Source organism: Hippocampus bargibanti, linkage group LG03 (genome assembly GCF_051943395.1).
Source record: "Hippocampus bargibanti isolate YZ-2025 linkage group LG03, ASM5194339v1, whole genome shotgun sequence".
Classification (NCBI taxonomy): domain Eukaryota; kingdom Metazoa; phylum Chordata; class Actinopteri; order Syngnathiformes; family Syngnathidae; genus Hippocampus; species Hippocampus bargibanti.
In genome coordinates, this window is record NC_142736.1 from 23,529,765 (window position 1) to 23,556,954 (window position 27,190).

At 39.5% G+C, this 27,190-nt stretch overlaps 2 protein-coding genes and 1 long non-coding RNA gene across 7 annotated transcripts in view; all 3 read left to right on the forward strand.

The window, feature by feature from the left end:
* Positions 1 to 2: 2 nt before the first annotated feature.
* Positions 3 to 12,428, forward strand: LOC148900743 (uncharacterized). The gene is made up of 3 exons (XR_016114494.1): positions 3 to 171; positions 249 to 544; positions 11,704 to 12,428. It is a non-coding gene; the product is annotated as an uncharacterized LOC148900743 (long non-coding RNA).
* A 49-nt stretch (positions 12,429 to 12,477) lies between these two features.
* wt1b (WT1 transcription factor b) lies at positions 12,478 to 24,807 on the forward strand. Of its 5 annotated transcripts, XR_016114493.1 has the most exons (10): positions 12,480 to 14,074; positions 15,990 to 16,112; positions 17,399 to 17,516; positions 21,184 to 21,264; positions 21,768 to 21,873; positions 21,959 to 22,106; positions 22,840 to 22,929; positions 23,760 to 23,852; positions 23,992 to 24,173; positions 24,646 to 24,807. XR_016114493.1 is itself a non-coding variant. In XM_088992674.1 (9 exons), exons 1-9 carry the CDS (start codon positions 13,675 to 13,677, stop codon positions 24,111 to 24,113), a joined length of 1,269 nt encoding a protein of 422 aa, XP_088848800.1. In that variant the 5' UTR covers positions 12,478 to 13,674; the 3' UTR covers positions 24,114 to 24,807. The 5 variants fall into 5 exon arrangements, 4 of the variants coding, with proteins under 4 accessions (XP_088848800.1, XP_088848799.1, XP_088848798.1 ...); XM_088992674.1 differs by having other exon boundaries at positions 12,478 to 14,074; positions 21,771 to 21,873; positions 23,760 to 23,843; positions 23,992 to 24,807; XM_088992673.1 differs by having other exon boundaries at positions 12,479 to 14,074; positions 23,760 to 23,843; positions 23,992 to 24,807.
* Positions 24,808 to 25,726: 919 nt separating this feature from the next.
* Positions 25,727 to 27,190, forward strand: part of pax6b (paired box 6b) — a 62,042-nt gene continuing 60,578 nt past the window's right edge. The window contains exon 1 of the mRNA XM_088992679.1: positions 25,727 to 25,879. The gene's annotated coding sequence lies outside the window, so the exon portion shown is untranslated. The remainder of the gene's footprint in view (positions 25,880 to 27,190) is intronic.

Here is a 27,190-nt window from a genome sequence, read left to right on the forward strand (position 1 = left end):
GTGCGAAAAGAGCCTTCCCTCTCAGCCTCGGAGTTTCACAAGCTTTTTAAATTAGGTCCAACCTTTATGACAGGGAATCTTTTCCACTTAATTTAATCCTTCATAATTTACGATTAAATTCCCACATATCGCTGCTGGATAGCTTCAGCTAATGTTCCCTTAGCCTCAAAGGTCAGCCAACTTCTTAAATTTGATGACACCCAGACTTCCACACTGCATCACTATCTTTCATTCTCTCTCTTCTTTAGATAGCCATCTACTCTCTCTCTCTGAGAGATTAACCCTGGACGACTTGGATGAGAGTTACTGAGGTGAAACTGATCCCTGAAAGAGAGGTTATCTAATGGAGCTCCGGCCCATCTGCGTGGACCACCATCACAGGCCCGTTCCAACCCGGAAACACCATCAGTGTCAGAGGGCAAACACCCTCCACCGTTGCCCCACTGACCTGTGGGCGCACGTGCTCTGCCTCTGTGCCAAGCTCGATCCCGTGTATTGTCACAATGGCAGGTCACAGTGTGATAGAAGTGAGTGGGGAGTGAGGGTAAGTCGAGCAAGAGTTCACCCTAAAAACTGTGGAGTCAGGTTACAAATATCTGAAAGGTGATGCATAGGCTTCAGTCCCAGAGCGAAAGTACAGAAGTTGTTTTCAAATGCATTTCTTAAAGTTCATTTGTCACAGAAATGAGGATATTTTTAGGACTCACTGGCTACCGAGGTATATGCAGTCATTCTTCCCTGAAAGAGTTCTTGCCACATATTTGTTTTGTGCTTACAGTTAAGGAACTGAACCCACTGTAGTTAGTCTTAAAAAGAAAAGAAAAAGAAAAAAGAGGGGAAATGGCTGATGGAGGATTTCACCATCATACTCACACAATGCGTCATCTTGTTGGGAAGGCAAGTGCTTGGTACCAAATCCCACCCTTACACTCTGTTGCCCTTGAACGCTGTCACAGCAAATAATTTATAGATACTTCTACACAAGTGTGCTCGTGTAACACGGTGCCTTTCATTATCTGATTAACAACTGTTGTCAAGTGCCTGGTGTATTTCAGGTGCTGACATTTTTTTTACTTTGAAGCTCCAGGTGTATAGGAAAACTGTTGAGCCTTTTTAAAAATTCTTTTGCAGCATTACCTTGAATTAAAGATCTAATATTTGTAACATTAATATGTTGAAAACAACTGTTTTTGTGTTTTCACTATGTCTGGTAGAACATGTGTTTGCATTGCAATAACATTTCAAGGATTAAAATAAATGTCACCACCCTAAAAACCCTTTTTACCATTGAATCAGAGCAAAACAAGTATTTGGCTATTAATGAAAACTGTTCAGATGGTTCAGGTGTGCCTATGACAGGTATTACAAAGTATTTATTCTCGAGCAGAATTAAAGCCCGTTTCACATCACCTAAGAATAAAAAAATACTGTCTCCAGAAACATTGCATTATGTGAAGTACACTCCTGCCCCCGCCCCCGTCGCTTCCAATTAGTCATGTTTGCTAGACTGTACATTTCCATTGGAAAATAAATTACAATTAAAAAAAAGAAATACAACAGAAAGAGAGACAATTTTAGTTTTCCTGATACATATTTACTGTCCAATATAACTGTTATGATGAAACCATATCAGTGCAGTCCTTATGGGACTAGTTGACAATTGCAGCAGCCCAATGTTCCTGTAATTTATGTCTGGTGAAATATTTCTGTACAATTCAATGGAAGAGTATTTGTATTTGTATTTGCCGTCTGTCACATTGTCAGCTTGATGATGTCAGTTTCCCATTTGATCGTAAAACTCTGATTGTGAAACACAACGTTGCCAAAGATATGCTTTCATGCAGGCACAATATAATGTTCAATGAAATCCAAATTTCAGCATGTACCTCCTTGAGATGAAACGGCAACCACCATTAATTTCCATGCCTGTCAGGCCCTAAATAATGTGGGCGCTTTCACACCTGGAGTTTGTTTTCTATCATTCCAATTAGTCTATATGTTGAATATTCAAAGGATTTGCCACTTAATAATTTAATGCAGTATCAAATTATTGCTTTGGCCCCAAATTGATGTCAAGGAAGTACATTGAAGTGAGTGATAGAAATTCATGCAAGGCCTTCATACATGGAAGGCACTTTCCTAAATCTTCTCATGATCCGTTGTCACGGCCATCTTGATGCCAGCCGCAATTTGATAAGCCCCTTGAGCTTTAGTCTGTCGGGAGGTTGTACCAGCACGATGATGACATTCTATCCCAGGAACTGTCAGATGCTCATGCTCAGGTGCATTGTCACGGTGAATCAGTTGCCAGTTGTCCTGCCACAGCTGTTACCTCTTCCCACAAAGTGAACAAAGCAGCCACAGCAGGATCTCTTTGTATGATGGTTGATCATCTGACTCACACTGAAATGGAAAACTCGTAGTTAAAATTTCAAATCATACCTTTTGCGACAGCGGTCCTGGAATTTTTCTCACATACTCCATATACTATAATAATACAACAATAAAAATACAACAATAAAAATACAGTAATAATAATAATAATAATAATAATAATAATAATAATAATAATAATAATAATAATAATAATAATAATAATAATAATACATGTCATTTCTAAGCGCCTTTCAAAACTCTCAAGGACACTCACGGTGTATGTTTTTCTGTACCACATTGGATCTGTAAACGATTCAGCCCTTGTATCACAGTTTTCGTTTCTATAACCACAAATCATTTGTGTTGTCGGTGTGACTTATCACATTGTACATTGGAATTGTAATTAAAACCACAACAAAAACAACATCAGACAGGCGTGAAGCTCAGCAAAGCATTGCAGTGACAGGGGGGTGCTCGGGCCTGCTGTAATTCCCCTGGAAGACTAACAGCAACTTTGTCACAGTGATTCTTTTTATGTTGATGGCAAATTGCCCACTTGGCCTCCTACAAGATAAATGACTGTGTATTAAGAGTCAGTTGAGCCCAGGTGCGGCCTCTCTCGCTGTCTGCTGTCCAAGTGGTGAGTATCCATGTAAAGCAGTCTCATGGTCATCGTCCAACATGGCCGCCTACCTTACACCCACTAATTGTCTGGTTCCCACAGTTCTGCCTGCCGTCACTGCCTCAGAAAAATCCCCCTCACTCAGGCTCATCTATCAGTCAGTGACCTTGTCAGGATGCATTGCTTGACTTGCTTTGTGCTTCCCAAGGTGAGGCTGATTGCTTGTTAATTACTTATAAGATGAGAACCCCCCCCCCCCTCTCCTCCACACCCCTGCCTCCTTGCACGCATGCAGGCCATTGCACAAGAACAACAAACAAATACTGTCGAAAATGCCTTTACTCCCGAAGACTAATTTATCTGAGCTCAAAGCTGCATAATTATTTTTTAAAGCATCATGTTGGAGCCAAAATAAATACTTTTTTGTTGTGCATTGTGTTCTGTCATCATGATTTGATCGTTGCTATCATGATCAAACTCATATCAAACAAATTATTAACAATGACCCAAATGAACACAATAGACATGAATTTATTACAACACATTTTTTTATTTTTTTGATGATCAATAGAAATTGATGACGGCATTTATTATAGCTAGTGACATGTTGGGAACGGCTGGTTATTATTCTCAGCTTGAATATGAATCACGATGCTGTGTACTTTTTTAGATGATTTTTTTCTTGTCCTTAACAACAAAAAGGAAATGTAGCACCCAGCTTTGGAAATCCTGAAACACTTCGCACATAGAAAACATGTATATTTTTCTCATATAAGCCATTGCTTATCAGTACGTTCACTCTTAAGCCCTAAACCTGCACCGTCGACGACTCAAAATCTCATATTTTTAAAAAGGAAAATCATTCATGATCCAGCCAGGGGCAACCTCCAAGCATGAATGCAGATTTGGCCCATCTTGAATTTGTGCACGTTTCTTTTTTTTTAGCATAATGGATTCCTAAATAACAAATATAATTCTGTATAATAATGTAAAAACAATAACACATCAGTAATTAGAAACATTTGCGACTTTTTCATTGGAAGGAAAATTATCTTGGTTTAAACAAACAAAAAAAAACTCAAATTTGGGTTTAATTGTGATTTTGTTTCATTGTAGAGAATTGCATATTTTCTAAGCTTTTGCAAGTCTTTAAAATTAACTACTCTGTCTCGATTTTTTTATCTCTGGCTAATCTTGAGCCTGTGACCTTCTAATAGTTTGACACCTATGAATATTATTTATTCCTCTGATAGTTTCTAAGTCCTTGTGATTAATTATCTGCTCCACCTCCTCATATTCAGTCAAACTGAGTTATGGTCAGAATCACCCACGATGCACTCTAAATGTCCATTGACGCCAAGCATTCAGCTAGAATTTTATGACTCCAGTACGAAAATTTGTATCCCCCCCTCCAACCCATAACCTACAAAAAACGGCTCCACTCATGCCATATCACTTAGCTTCATATCACTGACAGAACCACAGTGATCAATCATGGCAACTTTGGGGTCGTTCATCCCCCAACGCGGAATGTGCGTCATGCGTGCTCTCATTCAACTTCATGGCAGCTGTGAAAAAAAAGGGGGGGGGGGGTCAATGCAGTAGTCTCTCTGTGATGGAGCGACCTCTTGTCATCAAACCGTGTTTATATTACGCACACTCACAGGCTTGTACAAGTGTTAAGATGACATAGTTAAACAATCGTTCCTGTTCTTCTGAATTGAAGCCAAACGATGCCAGGACTCTGCAATACTAATTAGAGGCATGTTACACTGCATGACCTTTCACTTTTCAGATAACAATACAGGCTATCTGATCCTATTTGATGATGTCAGACAGAGGTTCTCAATAGGTGGATTCTGGTCTGACTCTGGGACCAAGTTGCCTTTCAGAATGGACCCACCGTTTGATATTACATTAACTCATTCACTGCCAGACAATGTGCAAAAATGTGTCCACTCAAGTGCCAGTGTTTCTGTCATTTTGACTCAAAATTCCAGGACCCACAGAATATTGAGTTTTAGGTCTACATAAACATTCAATGCAGCGTAAGACACCTTACTTTCTTCCTTCATCAGAAAGAAGAGTTAATTCCTAAGTTACATTATATGGGTCTGGAGTAATATGAGGTGCAAGTGGGGGTGGCTGTACAAAAGGCAAGAGGAGGGAAAAATGTTGCCAGAGGTCTGTCCAGTGCTTTATCATTACCCCCTGCTAGAAAAACCAAAACCCAAACAAATTTGGGGAATCGCTCTCCACCTCATATTTTCAATTCCTGAATAAATTCAGGAATGTCAATGAATGAGTTAATTTGATCAACATCTGTCATATAAAATGACTTAAAATGACAAACCATGTGCTGGTTAAATTCAATTATAGGTGTTACTTTTACTAGGGGGGCTAATGTAAATTATTTCACGTTGGAGAACAAATTGCCATTAAATGGGATGTTTAAAAAAACAAGGAAATGAAGAATCCAATATTAGGATCCAAACTAGGTCAAAAGATGAGACATTTTAAGCAACAAACACGTTTTCCGAGATTATTTGCCGGCTGCAGTTTTTAATTCCACGCTGACGTTAGTTATTTTGCACACTTCTTCTCATCAATGCACTCGCGTGTGAGTCATCACATCCACGTTTGCTTGTCCTCACAATGAGGCTTGCGGTGGATGACAGCCGATGCACAGTAATCGCTGGAGATATGTGCAATGTTTTTGGTGTCCTGCTGACGCCCTGCTAGCCGCAGCTGCTGCTGGGCGTGACAACAAGAAAGAGGCAGAAGTTTACTGTAAAGTGCTGATAATGGCCGGCCTTGAATGTGACACACATCCACCTGCTGGGTTGAGACATGGATTATCACATTTTTTTCCTGCAAGTGTCGAACTTAAATAATGCTTTCAGTAAGACATACTTTTTTCATCACATACCGGTACAAAGTTTACACAAGGCCAGCAGTAACTTATTTCTCAATAACACGTTTAGATTACAGTACAGTGAGACCTCAATTTACGAACTTAATTGGTTCCCAGACAGAGTGTGTAAGGTCAAAAGTGTGTATCTCGAAAAAAAAATTCCCATAGGAAACCATTAAAATGGGAATAATCCGTTCCCGGGTTTCCATAAAATATACTTTTCAACTAAATAAGCCTTAAAACCACACACAACCTACCTTATCCTATGCATAATAAATGTGCTATGGTATTGTAATTAAAGAAATACACTGCATTGTATCATAAAGTCACTTTATTTACATTTGTGATGGTCATTGATGACTTGATGGAATGGCGTTGGAGGTCGAAGGTCAAAGGGACTTGCTGTTTGGAAAGAGAGGCACATTACATGAGAACTGTAATTAAAGAAATAAACTGCTGTAAAATAAAGCTGTATTTACCTTTTTGATGGTCATTGATGGCTTATGAAAGGAGAGTCACAGAAGGACTGTTGGTAACTTAACCTCTGGTGTGGCTTCTCTTTGCTTCTTTGGAGACTCCTCATCCTTTTTGCTGATTAAAAACCTCTTAATTGACACCTGTTGCTTTCTGACTTGTAAGGTGTTACGAGGCTGAGGCATCACATTATCGTTCATCATGTTGATGATTGTCATAGCAAGTCTTTTCTGGATGGAACTGTTCGGTAAAAGCCTGCACATCATTCCACTTTGCCAACATTGCCTTCTCCTCCTCGCCCTCAGATCTTCTCGAACCATCCGTTACGGGCTTTAAAATCCTGAATAAGCGCCGAACTTCCAGGTTGGCGCATGGCGATATCGGCGTGAATTAGCCGTGCTTTCTCGCATAAAATAGCTTTATTCACGCTGTCGCCGGATAGCTGCTTTTCGTGAATCCAAATTAACAGAAGTTTTTCAACTTCTTCGACCGTCGCTTTAAGAGCATGGAAACACCTTTTGCAACAGACGCACCTTTGATAGCTTCTTTGTTGCGAAGGATGGTAGCGATAGTACACTTAGCATAGCCGCGCTCTGTCGCTAAATCACACAAACGCACACGTCGTTCGTGTTTTTCAATTATCTCCTTCTTCTCAGCGACGGTGATTTTATTGTGTTTCTTCTTGGGCTGAACACGAGCCCGTGGTGGTTTTTTTTGGTGCCCTAATCGTAAAAGTATAAGCAAAAAGCTGCAAGGAGGCGATGGACGTGTGCATTCAATGAGAGAGGGTGTGCAAAGTAGCGTCGGCTGGAGCGCTGTTCGGTTGCCGAAGATCACTCCGCCAGAGCCGAAGGTCGTGTGCTTTCGTGTTCTTCCGCAGAAGATTATGTATTTATCTATACACACTTCCACCGAAGTGTGTAATATGAAAATAGTTCTTATTATGAGGCGTAATATTCATAAATTTGACGTTCGTATGATGAAAAGTTCGTATTATAAGGCGTTCGTAAGTTGAGGTCTCACTGTACTGTCCTGCTCTGTATTTTTTTTATCTGACTTTTACTACACTTTGTTTGCAGAAGTCCTCTGCAAAAACTCCATAAAAATGCTCAGTTATCCATGATACTATTCATTCTTATAATGTTTTGTTCAAGACTGGTAGGGCATCTAATGTGAGCTCTCATTTCATTAAATGTCTTTTTACATTAGAAGGACAGAATATTAGAGCCTCCTTTCAGTATGATGTAGTAGAGTGCCACACTACTCCAAAATAAAACCATTGTTGAATTAATGCCTTTCTGAACTATGAAAAAATATATATTTTGAAAGGCTGTCTTTATATAATAAAACATAACTATAAAAAATGAAATGGTTTGAATTGCAATTAGGTGTTTTTAAAATTCACAGTTGAAAAAGAATAATTTATTGTACCATATCCATCCATTTTCCGTCCCGCTTATTCCTGGAGCCTATCCCAGCCGTCTTCGGGCACAAGGCAGGGGACACCCTGAATTGGTTGCCAGCCAACAACCAGTCACTGTCACACCTAGGGACAATTTGGAGTGTTCAATCTACCTGCCATGCATGTTTTTGGAATGTGGGAGGAAACCGGAGGACCCGGAGAAAACCCACACAGGAGAGCAAGCAAACTCCACAAAGGGAGGCCGAAGCTGGACGCGAACCAGCGACTTCTGCACTGTGTAGCTGGCATGCCAACCACTTGACTACCGGGCCATTGTACCATATTTCTAGTAATATTTTTGTGACATCTAACTCTGGAAATCTTAATTTTTCCGCCCTCCCCCCTATATGTTTTGTCCTCTAAGTGTCTTCAAAGGGCGACCCCTTGAAGGGAAAAGCCGAAAGGAAAAGAAGACATAGAGTGTTCACACTTGGAAGTTCCATTGGACTGGGGGGTAAACAAGAATCGACATTATGCCTTCATTTCAGTGCAAATATTTTACCAGAAACAAAAAGCTATTGCACTCAATCATTACATTATTTATGTGTTTATTGGTCATAAACCATAGGGAGTAATATCAGGTTTCGTGATGGAAGTTGACAGCGAAGAGAAACAAGCAACAGAACAGCGTGTGTTAAACATCAGTCGACTGGTGTTGTGTCTGACACATATAGTGTGGAGATACTCACTCTCCCACAGATTGTTCTTCTCTGCGTCTTATCACCGGTTCTGATATGTGGCTCTTTGAAGAGTGCTCACTGTTGATAGTGGGGGAAATTAAAATGTTAGAAAAATGCATGGCTATTGCTTGTTCATGAAGGAAAATGAGGAACAATGACTATCCTGTTTGATGAAAGAACTTGAAAGGTGCTTAGTCCTCCTTTATATGGATTTCCAGATTTTAGTTTCCCCACTTGGATGTTGAAGATCATCACACATATACAGTACAACATAGATTAGACAAAGATAACAAACATATTCAAGTTTCCTCTCTTGTTCTTGCCTCCCTTGTTCAATCGTGGATTTATTGTAGCTACTGGCTCATCACACTTCTTACTTCATTTTCAATACAGCCAAGCCTGACTACCTCCAGACTTGTTCAATCAAAAAATCACGTAAATAGAGCTTGTCTGTCAAAATGAAGTCCGCCAAAAGATCTCAAAATCGAATGATCCAAAGAAATTCAAGAACAGATTAGAAGTAACCAACATATAGTAATCTGGATAGGGTTACAAAGTAATTCCTTAAAAAATTGGACTCCTGGAAATCACAGAGAGAGCTATTATCCACAAAGTCAGGAAACATGGAACAGCAGGGAGCCTCTCCAGAAATACCAGTCTCCAGAAAAAGATACACAAGCGATGACTCACCAGAATCAGAAAACCTTTATTTGTCCTACAATGGGGAAATTTGCAGTCCACAGCAGCAATTTGAAAGGGGATGGGGTGGGGTGAAAGGACAGAAAACAAGATATTCTAAGCATAGTAAAATAAATCCAGGAGATCACAGAAACTCAGGAACATATCTACAGAATAGCTGTCCTTCTCTGCCACAGTTAAAGTTATGACTCAACAATTTCTGACAAAAATGGGGAAGAAATGACATTGATGGCAGAGTTCCAAGGCAAAAATCATTGCTAATCAAAAAATCATAAGGCCCATCTTAAGTTTGCCACACACATCTGAATGACTCCCAAGACTTTGGGGAGAATATTCATGCATGATGGCAAAATTAAAGTGTAACTTTTTGGCAGAGATATGTCTCATTACATTGAGCGTAAATATAACACAGTCGTACGTTATACCAAAGGTCAATCATGTTGAGGGTAGTGTGATGGACTGGGGCTGCCTGCTTCCTCAGCGCCTGGATGAGTAAGTCACAACTCAGTTATTTTCCAGAAAATCCTGTAGCAAAAAATTGAACATAAATTTATGACCTCAAGCTGAATCTCATGTGGGTTCTGCATCACAACCATCAAAAATCCATTTGACAAAAAAATTGAATGGTTTTAAAAAAGTACTGTATTTTCCGGTGGGTAAGGTGCACCGGAGTATGAGTCGTACCCCCAATGAACGGCGTATTTTCAAACATTTTCCATCTATAAGGCGCACCGGACTATTAGGCGCACCTTCAATGAATGAAAAAACATTGTCCACATATAATATAGAAATATATCCTGTGACCTTATTTAGTTTTTTTGGGTTTTTTTTTTACTTGATGTTACTTCCAGGTTAAGTGAACGCTGGCGCGTGCGGCTGCCGCTGCTCACCCGCAGAAAAAAATATCCTGTGACTTTAAAGTGTCCTTGAGAGTTTTGAAAGGTGCTTAGAAATGAAATGTATTATTATTCTAATATATATAAAGGTTTTCCAAATATAAGTCACTGCAGTAGAGGCTGAGGCACTACTTCTTCTACGGGGTTGTACTCGGTGGCTGCAGACAGTAGTTGCTCGACTTGTTGTGGTTCAATATTACTTCACATATAAGGCGCACCTGCGTATAAAGCGCAAAGTCATCTTTTGAAAAAAAAAAGGGTTTTGGGTGCGCCTTGTACACCGGAAAATATAGTAAATGAAGATTTGGGGTAGCAGAGGCATAGTCTAGATGTGAATTTTGTCATAACTTTTAAAAGGCCATTCTTGCTCAAATTGTAATGTCTGTTATTTGTTTTTTGATGGCGGGAATCATTTAAGTGCGACAAACAAACAAACCAAAAAATAAATTGGGCAGGAAGTAAACACCTTTTCCTAATAGCGTATGTCACTCCCGAAATGCACAGTTTTTTCGTGTTTTGTTTGCATATTTAAAACCAAAATAACACCTGCTGATTTCCCTGAGAACTGCATCTATTTTAAAACCGATGACTGGTGTTTTTAAAATGGCTGTCATGTTAAACCACGAGTGTGTTTACCTTAAAAAAAACCCTTGCAAGAACAGCCTGTCTTTCCATGCATGCGAACGGATTTGTGTTCAAGTACAGAAAAGTAATGTCTTTTTCACGTGTCTCGGCAGGTCACATATTGCCATAGTTTATCATGTGGCTTTTTGGCTGAGACAAAGCCTTCTCCAATTCCCTCACGATCCTGGAGAAAGTTCGGCTCTTGTGTGTTTATTGTTCAGGGTCACGGCTAGTATTGACCGTTTGCCTTCCTCTCCGTTCTGATGTTGTTTTAAACCCAGAGTTAACCACATAGTGATCTGAAGAAGAATGGGCAGATTTGGGGACCACCATCCGTCATTTGGGCTGAAGGGCTTGTTTTCTCTCTGACCAGTCTTCTCACTAAATACTCCACTGGGGAAGGTATGGCCAGCGTTTGCCTTGGCTTAGCAGCAAATATTTCGGCCGGATTTCTTCATTTGTGCCACAACCTTTGACTCTCATAGCGCATTATTTATGATCCGTGTTTGTTTGTCATGGGTGGACCCCTGAAGTTTTGGCTGCTGTTGAGGGAGAAATAATTTTTTCTCCACTTCCATATAAGAGTCAGCTATGTCTACATCCTCTGAATGTTCGGGTGTTTTTCTGGGATACGACTTTGCCTCTGTTTTAATTCCCAGAATAAGTCAGGGAGAGTATTTTGTCTTTGTGAGAATCATAAAATATGCAATTGGCTTTTGTGGAAATGGACTTTGTATATACCTACTCTGCTGACCCAAACACTACCTCGGTTTTATCATACCTTAACACATTTTCCGACATGCGTCTGGGAGATTTCAAATGTGTTTGCAAAATCTAACTGGCCTTGAATGTTTTTGCCTGTCAGGGGTCGCCACAGCTAGTCATTCACATGTTTTGTTTGGCACAGTTTTTATACCGGATGCTTTTTCTGACACAACTCTCTTGTTATCTTCCAGGCTTGGGACTGGCAGTGACTGGCTATTGAGGCACTCACCGGGAATGCAACCAATGCTGGATATAGGTCTCGCACTACACTACCAGTCAGGTAACCTACTCCTGACTGATAAGGAAACCCATCTGAATGGACCACTGCTTATGCTTTAAAATATATCTCCAAAAATGTCAGGGAAAGCCTACTAGAACAGTGGAACCATTTAGCATGAGATTGTTTAATAATGAACAAATTGAAATGCTCAGTAGTAAGAGGGTGTGAACACTTGTTCAACCACATTTTCTCTGTTTTTTTTCCAGTCCTCAAACATCCATCCATTCCATCCATCATCCATACCGCTTATTCCTCACTAAGGTCACAGGGGTTGCTGGTGCCTAACCCAGCCGTCTTCGGGCACCATGAATTTTGTTGCCGTCTAATCACAGGGCGCACAGAGAAAAACGACCGCTCACACTCACACTCACACCGAGGGACAATTTTGAGCGTTCAATCAGCCTGCCATGCGTGTTTTTAGAATGTGGGAGGAGACCAGAGGATCCGAAGAAAACCCACACGGGCCTGGGGGAGAACATGCAAACTCCACACAGGGAGGCCAGACCGGGTCTTGAATTCACGACCGCTACACTGTGAAGTCGACGTGCAAAGCACTCGACTACCGCACCTTGTCCTCAAACATTTGTTTACTTTTGTTTATTTGCCGGTGAGAAATTCGAATGCCCTAGCAAGGGCTCCAGCACCTGTATTAAAGTATTATGGATGGATGGATGGATGGATGGATGGATGGATGGATGAATGGATGGATATGCCTTTATTAGTCTCACAGTGGAGAAATTTCCATTTCACAGCAGCAAAGTGATGAAAGGAATTGAGGAAAATTATTAAAATATGAAAGTACAGTGAACCCTCGTTTATCGCGGGAGATACGTTCCAAAAACAGCGCGCGATAGGTGAAATCCGCGAAATACAATGTAGTCAGCTATTTTTTTTCAGGAGTCTTTCTCCGAGAGAAGAACATTGTTATCGGTAATTGTTGGCACTCGTTCTTTTTTTTGTCTTTCTTTTTTGTGATGCTCCATGAGCTGTCAAAGCCAGTGTGTTTGATTTTATTCTGCATTGTTTGCAGTCTTGTTTTTTTTACTTTGTTTGTTTGCACATTGGCATGCCATTAAAAAAATAATTGAAAAAAAATATGCGATGCACTGTAGCCGCGATAAGTGAACCGCGAAGTAGCGAGGGATCACTGTATTATGAAAGTTTGATGTATTCAAAGTGAAGGCATGAATCAGACACTTCAGAGGTTTGAGGTTTAGTGATTGCATCAGTTTGGACTCTTAATTGAACTGTCATGTTCTTTTTTTCACAGAAACCAAAATCAAGTGTCCTATCAGTGAGCCCCAGATTATGAAATAATCATGTTTATTATTATTATTATTATTATTATTATTATTATTATTATTATTATTATTATTATTATTATTATACTTGTTGCTGTTTTAATTGTAACCTTTTTTATTATACTTTTGAGAGAATCTACTACGTATTTACTTTCATTGAGAGAAGCGCACAAAATGAGCCCCACTTGAACTTGGCCAAAGCAATACAAGTGTGTGGTTAGTCAGAGGCTGCTGAGAAGTCAGTGAGGGTCAGGACAAGGCGAAAACCTATCTGACTCCGCCCCCGGTCTGTATGACTATAGCCAGTATTTGAGTCTTTGGGGGGGCCAAAAGAAAGTCAGATGTAGAGGCGTAGGAACGAGGCTGTGATACCCTCACACACACTCCCACTCACTGCACATACAGAGGGAGGCAGGCGCACCTCCATTTTGGTCAGCATCCATTCTTGATGTTTTCCCTTCGGGAGTGAATGAGGACAGGTAGCTTGTGAGCTGTGACTTCTGTTTTGTTTAAGAGTTTGACTTTGGCATCTCCTTCACTGGAATTTCATTTTATTTCTGGACTCTGATTTCTCAAACCCAATGTTGACCGAGGCGTGCGGCGCCATGTCGATGGGCTCGGATGGCCGAGATCTGACTCTCCTGTCTCCAAGCCCCCAGGTCCCCTCCTTAGGCGGGACTGGAAGTGGCTGTGGCCAGTGGACGCAACTTTTGGACCTCCATCCCGGCTCTCCCTATAACTCCCTGTCCTCCCACCACTCCCTCATCAAGCAAGAGCCAAGCTGGGGGACCGCTGACCCAATCGAGGATCCCCACTGCGGACTCGGGGCCTTCACGTTGCATTTCTCAGGCCAGTTTACAGGCTCGGGCCCTTGCCGGGTCGGGGCCTTTGGAGAGACAGCGGCGAGCCAGCCCAGGGTTTTTCCCAGTGGAACCTACCTCCCTGGCTGTATGGACAGCCCTCCTGCACCGAGGAACCAAGGTAAACATTGTCATCTCAACATCATGTAGGTCTCAACAATTCAAGGAATAAATATCTTCCTGGAAACATGACGTCCTCTATTGTACAGCATGTTTGTTGGATTTGTCAGTGGTGTTGTGTCTAGGCAGGATGTTATGTGTTTTCCTGGTACAACATGCCCTGTGTAAGGAACTATCTTGACACTTTTCTGTAAGCACTCTGACAGACACAGACGACATCCACCTAAGTCCCGCAGCACCATACCCTGCATCGTTTCCATGAAATAATCACACACACTTTTGAAATTGATTCTCCGAAGCACATTTTCCCAAATACGTTCAGCTCAGGATGCAAATTAACCCCTTCATTCATGCTGTAGCCTGATACGCTGTCCATTTTCGTAACCGGCATTCCTGAAAGGGTTCATAATAATAAAGCCTTTAATTTACAAGCGCCTTTCTGAACACTCAAGGACACTTTACAAAACAAAGAACTTAAGAAGAAGAGAAATTAACAAAGAATTTACAAAGAACAATACACAGAACATTAAAACCATAAATAAAATGATAAATAGTAAAATAGCTGATTAAAGTTGTTAAAAGTGAACATTTATGACAATGTATAATAAACAACAACCAATAAAAATCAAAGACCAATCGTAAATTTTAGAAAGCGTGAGGTATAACTAGATTTTTTTATACCTCTAATAAACAAAAAAAATATATTCTTATTGTCCTCAGAGTTACCTGCGTCAAACTCTGACATTTTTCTCACATCTTGCACATTTACCTATACATTTTTACTGGAAAATATAACAACAATTTTTACATTGATACGTCTGTGACAACACTGAATATGTTTGTCCGTACTAGATGACATTGCATTTTTCGTGGGTAAATTAAAAGTTAAATGCTTTTTCGAAGCAGCTCTGTATTGGATCTTAACAGACAGTGCAAATGACCGCCTATTGTGGCCTATGTTGATGTTGCTCTTGTTGTCCTAATTTAACAATAGAGGTCAACAAAAATGTTTGTTCGATATATAAATTATGGTCTGACCACAATTGTTTTGTCCAAAAATTCCACACGTGTTTTGTCGCACTTCATAAACCAAGCAACCAATTAAGTCTTCACAACCGTATATCTACAATGCGTATGCATGACAGTCAAGAATTACATGTTGTTTGTTCGTTATTCAATATTATTTTGGTTAAAATAATTAATTGAAATGGTAATATAATCACACAATATTTTGATGGGATTCACATTTTTATTTTCCCGAAATATCCGTTCCGTAAGTGTTAACACTTACGATATTTTCATGTTTGCCTCATTAATTCAACAATAATTGATGCTGTTTTTTTATATGGTGGACGCTGCAATCTGGATTTGCAATCTGAATTGGAAATTTTTGTGTGCAATAATAATATGAATCTCAAACAAAGTTGCGTCAAATCTTCTGGGGCTCGTTAATCGGAGGTCACAGGTTGAACTGCGGACGTGTGCGCTGATGTGACTTCCACATACACACTGTACGCACTCTTGTTCACTCGCAAGTAAAGTACTTTTTGATGAAATGATAAACTGCTCTGCAATCTGCGGGGATTCATGTCAGGGATTGTCATTTTTTTTTTCTGGAGAAACATCTCAACGGCCCTCCAAGGACTGACTTTTGAAAATTCCTAACTTCTGCATGAACTTTCCTCTTTGAGAAGAGCTGCATTCCCATTTTAATTGCTTAAATTTAGATAACATTTGTGTTATTCATTATCCCTGAACTTCGTTTTTTGGGGAACACTTCGGTTTGTTGTGAATATTATCACCAGAAGACTCACTGTGAAAAAAGGGGAAAATATAACAATCTGCATTTTCTTTTAGTTTCTTTAGTGGTCCGATTACCCCTTAAAGTTGTCTCTGACTTGTTTTTTTTTCTTTAGGTTATGGTGCAATGGGCTTAGAGGGGAACCCCAGTTACCCTCATACTACATCTCACCACGCCCCTCAACTCTCCAGCCTGTCCTTCAAACACGAGGACACACTGTCGCCACCAAACCACATTGGTAACGGTCTACTTCCTGGCACGTTCTTGCTTAAACTCTCTCAATTACTGGAACCCGGCTGCGTTCACTGCAAGGTCATAGACGTAGTCCATAATTCTTTCTTTTGTTTTGTTTTTTTTTGTCTGTCCCTATCTCTCTCATTCTCTGTCCGTGCCTCTAGCTCGGGTCACAGACCGAGTGGAAGTCAAGTGTTTTTCCATGCAGTTTTGCATTTTACATGGAACTCAGCATATTTACACAGTGAAAAAAAATCCACAGTCTGATACTTTGACACATGATATTGTCAGGGCCAGTGTGATGCAGAACATTCTTGGACAACAGTTACATTCTAAACAACAGTGCGGATGTGTGTTCAGCATTACACTTCACATGACAGTCCCTCAAAGGCTGTGTATTGCCCCATTCATGGTTCTGACCACAGAAGATGCAATATTGGTGGAGCTTCTTCCTCACCTACAAATTCTCATATTTTTGTTGCCATTTTTTCCGTTTCAAAGATGATGCAAAAATAGGTAATGTGTGTTTCTGTATGTGTATATTGATCTGCGAATTACGTCATGGCGCCCCTTGTGCGGCTGCCTCTGCAGCAGCTCCTAACCCTTTTTAAATCCCTTTCCGTTCCACTATTTTGTTGATTTATTTTCTCCCACCCATTTCAATATTGCTGCTGTAGATTGCAAATCTCCAAATTTTGGGACTATTAAAGGCTTTCTGATTCTGAAACATATTTGGCATTGGGATGATTCAGAGCAATCAAATTAACCAAGCAGTGCAACAAAAAAATTACAAAAACATGCAGGTAATGATTTTTATATACAACTACATGTAATCGTTGATGTGAGGAAAAATGCTAATATCATTTTGACAATTGTTTTTTCTGTACTAAGTAATACTATTTAGTAATTAGAATTACATACATACATATACATATATATATATATATATATATATATATATATATATATATATATATATATATATATATATATATATATATATATATATATATATATATATATATAGCGCTTTAACAATAGCTGAAGCTGCAACGTACAATCCCCAAATCCCTGTGACGATATTCAGGTGCCCTTTTGCAAGATTCTGGATCTCTAGTTCCTCCAGGTGATTTTCATTTCCTATATTGATCTCGTCCAATTACTTTGTTTTCAAGCAGTATACACGCGTTTCATTCATGAGTGTAATTTTTTAAAATGACTTAATGAGGAGACATGATTCTCCCACTGCAATTCACTGTACTAACTGAATTGTTTTGTTGGTATTTTCAGTTGAACAGCAATACCCGCCTAATCCTCATCCTCCTCCTGCCCCTTCTGTATTCGGGTGTCACAATCCTGCAGAATCCTGCCCAAGCAACCAAGCACTATTGTTGAGAAATTACAACAGGTAATTGTTTTTCCTCCTCCTTGTGCATGCGCGTTTCTTGAATCCCACTCAAAAACACTTCCAAATAATTACAATTATTTTACAGTTGAGGACTCCTCATGTGAATCCCAGTTCGTCTGTTATTAACTCATTCACTGCCATTCACGAATTTATTCGGGAGTTGAAAATATGACGTAGACCGCCATTCCCGAATTTGCTCAGGTTTGGTTCTTTCATGCTTGGGTGCCGATAAAGCTCTAGCCAGGGCCTCTGGCAATGTTTTTTCTTTTCACAAGGGCGCAGCATTTCCTTTTTTTTCCATGTTAGTGCTTTGTTCCAGCTTCAGCTGTTGTTAAAGCGAGATATAAACCAATATGTATGTATTGCATGTATTTTGGACATCCAGCCTCATTTCAAGCTCATATAACTCCACGTGTGGCTAAGGGTGTTTCTGTTTTGTCTAAGCAACGGTCTCAGGCAATAGAAGAGGTTGAAAACTGTTGATTTGGATCAATGAAAAGCAGCTAGCAGGGGACATTGTGAGTGAGGGTATTATCGCTAAGAAAGCACGGCAACTTCACTCGGATATCATCAAGAGGCAACTACATCAACGACCATCACAAAAGTAAATAAAACGACTTTTTTTATATAGTACAGTTTATTTCTTTAATTACAATCCAATAGCACATTTATTATACATAAAATAAGGATAAGGTATATTTTTTGGAGTTTTAAGGCTTATTTAGTATAAAATTATGTTTTATGGGGACCTGGGATCGGATTATTCTCAGTTTTAATGGTTACTTATGAGAAATAAATGTTTGGAAGACGAACTTTTTACCTTACACACCCTTTCGGGAACCAATTAAGCTGAGGTATCACTCTATGTTTGTATTGCATTGTATTTTGGACAGCCGCCCTCATTTCAAGATCAGATAACTCCAGACCCATATAATTTCAGAATTACCTTTTTTTATTAAAGAACAGAGACTAAGGTTTTTTACACTGCTTCGAATGTTTATGTAGTCCTGAAGCTCAATATTTTGTGGGTCCTGGAATTCGAGTGACAATGACAAAAACCCTGACACTGGAGAGGACACATTTTGCACGCCTGTCAGTTTATGAATTAAGTGCAGCCCACTGGTCCAACAACCATTTCGTGATCTACCGTTGATGTGTTTAAAAAAAAAAGAGACATTGGTGATTCAGAGTGGGTGTGGGATAAGTTTAGCCTGAGAATGAGCTTTTCTAAGTACGTATCTGTTTCCTCTCCGTTTTTTCCATCTTGATGGAAAACATTTCTTCGGGTGAATTGTGTTGAAATTCTTGAAATGCCGAGTCGGGTTGTTTTGGGGGAAAAAGAGGCACATGTGCAAACAAATACTCAAACAGCAGATAATAAGAGGAGAGGAAAGACTTCACTGCTTTGTGTTACAACCTATGGCATGAGCTGGAAAAAGTCAAGCGAATGTGCAACACACACACACAATGAATGTGTATGTCAGATAACAGAGAGCCTTTCCACAATCAAGCGTAGTTCAGATCTGATTATTGTACTTCCCTCAAGGACTTCTCAAGGAATGAAAGCCAGAATTCTTGCCCTCCTCCGAAACATTCCCGCCTTTAATGATACTGAGGACAGAGTGATGTCATGTGGTGGTTCATGGCGTACAAGGCACCGAGTCGCACCCCACCTCCCCTGCAGACAAACACAAATCAATTTCCAAGTGTGTGTATGTGTATGTGCGCGCGCGAACTCGTGTGATATGCCACGGTAAAGAATGACTCGGAGTCCTTGTTTTTTTTTTAATGAGGACCGCGGTGGGCGTACAAGATGTGTTAATAAGCAAACCATTTGGAATCCCCCTTCATTATCTGCACAAAGGGAGAGGAGGCACATCAAGAACCAGCAGTATCATAAATATTGCCAGCATGCTTCTATTTAAGAAGCCACCCCCAATTCTCTTTAGAAACAAATGAAGATGAAGCATGATAATCCTGCTATTTTTCTAACATGGGTTCAACAATTGGTTGACGGTGAATAACGTCAACAAAAGATGCTACCTTGGCCTCATTGAGGAGTGACCCTCATGCTGAAAAACAAAATCTCTAGTTCATATTCTTAGTCTCTTGAGCTGAAGAAAATAAGCAAAATACCTGCACATATTAATGCTGAACTCTGCAGGGTAGTATACGTTGCAAATTAGTGTTCCAGATTTAGGACAGTTGTGTTTTTTTTTGATGCACAATGTGGACCAAAGAAAATGCGCCCTGACCCGAGGTCTAATGATTCAGATTCAGTTGAATATTTTATTTGTCCCAGAAGGGCAATACAGTTTTATAGTCTACCCATAGATGCTCCCCCCCACCCCCGCCAAAAAAATATATATATTTACAATATCTTTGTCAAATCTTTTCAACAATGAAAAGACCACCCAGTTATACTGTAAACATTTAGTGATCAAGTAATTAAATACAACAGAAATAATTCTAACTATGATTCATGCATTACTGTATACGTACTAATGTATACAATTCGGCCACTTGGGGGCAGTAAAACGCAATAATTCGGACACCAACAAAAAAGCTTCTCAACAACTGTGCCTTAGTAAGCTGCAATATTACCATGTTTTCCAGAGATGCTATCCCCCCTCCCAAGCTTTGAACCCTGAAGAAGAAGCATTTGAGAGCAAAAATAATCATCTTGTTGAGTTTAGTGACTGGAGGAAATGAATGCCATAAATACAGCCTTCTATGCACTGTGATTGTGGTCTTAGCTCCTTAACTCGTTCAATGCCAGACGTGCAAAAATGTGTGCACTCCATTGTCAGGGTTTTTGTCATTGTCACTCAAATTCAATGCAGCGTTAGAAACCTTAGACACTCAAAAAAATGTTAATTCTATATATATATATATATATATATATATATATATATATATATATATATATATATATATATATATATATATATATATATATATATATATATATATATAGGGGAAAGGAAAGCCGTTGTCGTGGATGTAGTGGAATGGAATGGCGCTTTTCAAATTCGTGAATGGCAGTGAATGAGTTAAAATAAAGGTATTTTGTGACCAATGTGATTTTTGAAAATACAGGTATCTCGTATTCTAACATAGAGACGCATGACTATTAATAAGAAAAGGCCAATATATGGAAACATTGGTTAAATTTGTCTTTTGAGGCTTTAAATCGGGTGTATTTACTAGTGTGTAAATTGTTTTTTTTTTTTTTGTGGAGGATAAAGAATATCTGCCTGTTATTATTGTTCCATTTTCTGCATCATGTGTTGCTGCACTTATTGTGTTCAAATATCTGTTGCTTAAAGGTACCGCCACAAAGATGGTCTTTGTTAGCCCGTGGAGGACTGCATGTTTGAAAGATAACTGGTCTGGGCATCAAACATATTGAAGCCTGTTAATGAATAATTGTTTACTGTGTCAGACTTCTTGAGAAGTGAATTGAGTGCAGTTCTTCGCCAACACAGAGCAGTCATTTCAAATTTTTGCAGAAGGGATTTAAAAAAATGTGCATATGCTGCACCAGTGACCTCCAACTTCAAATGTATGACTGACCTTGTTGGCCTTCAACTTTCCGATTTCACAACTATCCAATATTTCATCAGAACATTGAAGTGTTCGTCACTGCATTGTTGCCTCTCAACAGTGATAACCTTTACCAAATGGCGTCTCAGCTGGAATGCGTCACGTGGAACCAGATGAACACACTTGCGTCTTCCATGAAGAGGTAAAGACTTAGTACTGTTTTCCTATAGACTTAATGAGGGGAAAATACTGTTGGAGAGGAAGCCAGATGGCTGCTGGCCGGCTGCCGGCATAAATCAGAAAGCAGAGATAAGATTAATAATGTTTGAATGTTTTACTGTGCAGGCTTGTACTTGTCTGTAAGAAAAGGAGAATGATACACACTTCTTCAAGGACTTATTTGGAGGTCGTTTTTTGGTCAGCATGTTTACGTTGGATATCTGTGTATTTGTGTACACCTACACATTGTCATAACACTGAGTATGATAACTTTGTTCAAAATGTTTCCTTTACAGCGATAATGTTCAATTTTGATTGACTTTGTCATTGAGCTATTCATGTTACAAGATCTCCATTACAGTGGTCGTGATTACCTTATTAAGATATAAGCGAGTGGGGCTTATAAGAAACATACGTATTTGTCAACTAAAGTGCAGCGATTTTTTTTTTGCAGGCTCAATTTAATTTGTATATTTGGTCTTTTAGCAGCCACACGACTAGCTATGACAATGATCCCATAGCCCCACCCCCGCCCATGCTGGTGAGCGCCCAGTACCACATTCACACACATGGCGTTTTTAGGGGGCTTCAGGTCAGTCAAGTGAATGCACAAGCATGCACAAACAAGATAAAAAAGGCTCTTGAATGAACAATGTGTTCTCTTCTCCTTCGAAAAGGATGTAAGACGAGTTTCCAGTCTCACTCCACCAGTAGTAAAGTCATCCGAGCCTTGTGACAAGCGTCCTTTTGTGTGCGCTCATCCGGGCTGCAGCAAGAGGTACTTCAAACTTTCGCACCTGCAGATGCATGGAAGGAAACACACGGGTGAGTTTCTCTCTAAATGTATGAATAATAATTGTAATTGATGAATTTAAATTTCTAGCTGAAACAGAAAAATATGACAAATAATTCAGACCAAGCATTGGAACAGTGTTTTTTCCCCCTATTTTATTAATGGCCAAGTGAGGTTAAATGAAAATAAATGCTGAATAAACACCCCTTATAATAGTTTGGGGTGTTTCGTTTTCATTCATTCTTATTTTGTATTAACTTTTATTGCTTAATTTCATCTTTTAGAGCAGTTTTGTTATTTTTTTCGTGAGGTTGCATTTTTCTATAAAGAGCTTTGTATTATCCTGGTATAGGTTTTACTATAATATTTAGGCTTAGTTTTTTAATATACAGAGCGTTTGTCGAGTGCAAGATTAAAAAAAGCTTACTAAGTATTGCTTAATCTAAGTAAATGACTAATCACAAATGACTAATTGGCCTTTTTTCTTGTGGGTGGACTAACAGCAATGGCAAAATAAATATATTCAAAATGAATCCTAAAAGCTCATGAATGATATGAATTGACATTTGATATGAGTTGTCATTAGTTTTTACAAATTTAAAATGTCCAGATCCACAGCTGGAGGGCCTGCAGATATTGTGTAACCACGTTAACTCAGCTGTTTATTATTTTTTTACTTTCAAATACCAGAATTCTGTATACTTCCAGGTTAAGAAAAATGCAGAAATATCAAACAAAAATGAGGTGCTTTACTTTACCTTGCAGGAGAGAAGCCATACCAGTGTGACGTCATAGAATGTGGCCGCAGATTCTCTCGCTCAGACCAGCTAAAACGACACCAGCGCAGGCATACAGGTACTAAAAAAAAATAAAGAAAAATAAAAACATTTTGCTCGAGTTAACAAAGTTTGCTTCGCTCAAGTTGCTAATCATCTTCAATTGCTAATTTCATTTGCCAAACAATTGCTGATTTATTGGACTGTCAAATTTGGTGAAGACGTTTTAGAGAGCCATCAGCAATCGGCCAAAATGTGAGGAAAGCTGTTAGAGTTTTACTGTGTAGTAATAAGACGGTCCAGATTTGATGATATTTTCATGAATGTTATTGCATTGCATATTTGTTCAGATTATTCACATGAAATATTTTTAATGGAGCACATTTCACAGGTTTATTTGGAAGATTACCAATCTTGTCCTAATCCTTCATTCCAGCATTTTTCGACTTCAGTTTTTATAAATGTACTCCAAATGTCATTGAAAGTGTACTTATTTTATTTTCAAACATACTATAATTGAGAGGTAATAATGTAATCGTTATTCACAGATTACGGTACTTTTTTTTTTTACTTTCTGGAATTAATAACTAATTTTGAAGCAACATAAGTGAATAATGAATCACGCACGATCACTTTAATCACTACTTCTTTATAATCCAAACTTCAAGTGAGTTGATTGAAAAGAACAAAAGAGAAAAAAATACTTTGCACCCACATTCTCAATATTGAGGTATCATATTGTAAACTGAATGAAAATTCTGTTCCCAATATCATCTGTGAATTTTCTTATGATTTAGTATTCATCTAACCTGTGTTGGGTTTTTTTTTGTCATTGCTGAATTTGATTTCATCATACTCTCAGCAAGTAACAATTGAAATGAGAGTAATTTTCAAACCGTGTTTGTGCAGGAGTGAAGCCCTTTGAGTGCGAGACGTGTCAGAGAAAATTTTCACGGTCAGACCACCTTAAGACTCACACTCGGACTCATACAGGTAAAACAAGTGCGTATACCTTTTTATCTTCCTCCACTGAATTTCTCTCCTGGTCGACCTTAAGGCCCTGGAGATGGTCCGCTTGATCATTGCACTCAACGTTTGAAACTGCTTTCTCATTCAATGCCCTTCCCCACTTCTTATCCAGGTGAGAAGCCGTTTACTTGCCGCTGGTCCAACTGTCAAAAGAAGTTTGCCCGCTCCGACGAGCTGGTGCGCCATCACACCATGCACCAGAGGAACTTGACTAAGCTGCAGTCTGCCATCTGAGCAAGGACGGTGGCGATGCCGTGTGCCAACCAGTAGAGCGAGAGAGTGCGAGTGAGCCAGGTCAGAGGTTATGGTGGCTTGCCAAATGTGCATAAGTGGAGGTCACACCTGATACCAACCCACCTCGTTCACGATGTATCCGCGTGGTCTGCAAGACGCATCTCGGCCAGCACTCTTATTGGGTCATTTCCACTGAGAGATTATTACCACTTTATAATTGAGCCCAAAAAAAGGCGAGACACAAGGAAACAGTCGTTTGTCTATTTTTGATATCACAGCACACTTGCACTGTTATTTGGTTTTCTCATATGAAAATGTGCTAGATCGTGTGAACTAGATTTAGGAAATGGACAGCGGTTACTTTTTGTTATGGAGGATGTAAACACAAACAATGGACGCCTAATAACTTTGTACATATGTGATGTATATATCTATATGTATGTTTATGCTTTTATAGACATTTTTTTGTAAGTCTATAAATGCTGATCTCCATCCTTCTCTGATGTGTGTGTTCGTGTGTGTGCGCAATCAGGTTAAGAGGCCACCTATGATCGAGGTGTGTGGGGAGTGACGGGTAGTAAAACAGCACCCCGCCGAAGCTCACACAGGGCGCAGGTCTCACTCTCCTAAATCTCTGCCGCACATCTTCATAACTGGAAACATCTGGAACTCAATAAATCTCATTAAAAAAAGACATACCAAAGTGTCACTACTTCACTGAGGGCCCCAAAGTTATTTAAGTCCTTTATCGCATTAAGGTATTGTGACAGGTGGGCACTATATCCACAGAAAAACAGAAAGAAATATATTTGTTTTGGAAAATATGCAAGTAAATGAAGCTTTTTGATAAAATATTGCAAAAAGAGAATTCCATCAGTGGTATTTGCCAGTAAAAACAACATGAATATCCCGAATGGCTTTTGCACGTAGTGCTCACAAACTCACAAACTACCTGTCGTTGGGTACTTTGGATATGAAACATCTACATTCGACACACTCCTATAAGAAAATCTAAAATAAATGTAAAATAAGAATTTTACCCATAAATCATGGCACCACTCTCTAATACAGTATAGGATGAGGATTTTCCCCGAACAGGATGGGTGGTTTAAAAATGGCATGAATAAAAATTTAGAGTAATGTTCAGGGGTCATGTCGTTTTTTACAAGTGATTAGCATGTTTGACTCACAGTTTTATAGTTTCAGGTTTGAACATTGCTTCTGACCTTTTTAACTGTGTGGGGGTTGTGTGATCCCCCCGTTCCTGTGTGGATTTTCTCTCTCAAGACAGAAACGAGGATTTTGAGTCAATTTTCAGTCGAGGAAGACATTTTACACTTAGAACCACATGAGGGCAGTGTCAGACTTTGTAGCTCGGTGCCGAGTTCTACTAAAAACGCTTTTGTGTGTGCTTTGTGGGTGTCTGTGTGTGTGCGTGAATCTGTGAGTGTGCGTGTGCGTGTGTGTGTGTGCGTGTGTGTGTGTGTGTGTGTGTGTGTGTGTGTGTGTGTGTGTGTGTGTGTGTGTGTGTGTGTGTGTGTGTGTGTGTGTGTGTGCGTGTGTACATTTTGAATTTCCTTTACTCAAACTGTGCTCCCTTCACTGTCCCCCTTTTACTACAAAGTTGACACATTAAAGGTGCTAATACTGCTGAAGCTGAGATCAACGAAGAAGAACCTGTCATCATCATCATCATCATCATCATCATCAAAGCTATATCCGTGGACAAACTTGTGGGATAGCACATTCAGACCTAAGGACACCAGGTGAGTTAATAGAATAAGTAGCAAAGGTGGGCACTATGCGGGCTCGTGATGTCATGTACCAGGAAGTAGCCACTTGGAAACTTGTGAGCAAAAAGTGAGCCAAAAGTCATACCGGCAGTGTGTTTGTTATGCATTTTTTGCTAATTGCAGCTGTTTACTGTTTTCTTATATTCCTGGTAGTTTACCGGTTACTTTCTATCGCAACAAACTTTCCAATTGACCTCTTTTAATACGGTCCTTCTAGAAATGCAGCTGTACATTTTTATGGACTACTGAGTAGTTCTCAACGACAAGCATGGAATATTTAGCGAGTGACTGCATGTGCGCAAAACTTAACTCATTAACTGCCATTCACGAATTTATTCGGGAATTGAAAATATGACGTCGAGTGCCATTCCCGAATTTGTTCGGGTTTTGTTTTTTTCATACTTGGGTACCGATGAAGCGCTAGCCATGGCCTCTGGCAATGTTTATTCTTTTCCACAAGGGGGAAACATTTCCCTTTTTTCCGTGTTAGTGCTTTTATCCTGCTTCAGGAGTTGTTAATGCACTTTATAAACCAATACGTATGTATGTATTGCATTGTATTTTCGACAGCCACCTTCATTTCAAGCTCAAATAACTCCAGACCCATATCATTTAGGAATTAACTATTTTTGTCTAATGAAAGAAGAGTCTAAGATTTTATACGGGTCATTGAATATTGATGTCGTCCAAAAACTCAATATTCTGTGGGTCCTGGAATTCAAGTGACAATGATGAAAACCCTGGCACTGGAGTGGACAAATTTTTGCATGTCTGGCAGTGAATGAGTTAAGTGGGTTCTTTTTTTTCTTCGAATCTGGACACAAGTAAGCAGATTAAAATGATTTTGGGGTCAAAAGTTCTTCATTTGAAGGTGATGATCCTACTTGTTTTCCAATCCACGTAATGGCTGTGAGTTAGCAAGTCCTTTCATGTGTTTTTTTTCTTCTTCTACTTTTTAATCCAATGCACTTTGATTAAGACGCACCTTTGCCTTTGTTCTCCCGCCGCGGGGAGCTGCCGGCAGGCGAGGGAAGATCACAGGGACGACCGACTTGCACATTTTATTCACTCTGCTTCACTCCTAACTGCAGGCTGCCAGACGATAGTGAGAACACCAACCTTGTGCCTTTAAATACTCTCAGTCATTACCGCTGTCATTATCGCACACATTCAAAGGGATGCACGGTCCCCCTTTTTCCATTTCTTCATTGAAAAAGTTTCACAAGTGAGTGAAGCAAGTGTAAAGTGTCACAGTTTGCATACTGACAAACTGAGTCGTAAAAA

Excerpts from the sequence above, each read along its gene's own strand:
- wt1b (XM_088992672.1), top strand. The coding sequence starts at position 13,675 with ATGTTGACCGAGGCGTGCGGCGCCATGTCGATGGGCTCGGATGGCCGA. Across the intron at positions 14,075-15,989 it reads TCCTGCACCGAGGAACCAAG|GTTATGGTGCAATGGGCTTA; the intron begins GTAAACATTGTC and ends TTTTTTCTTTAG. Across the intron at positions 21,265-21,770 it reads CTTGCGTCTTCCATGAAGAG|CCACACGACTAGCTATGACA; the intron begins GTAAAGACTTAG and ends GTCTTTTAGCAG.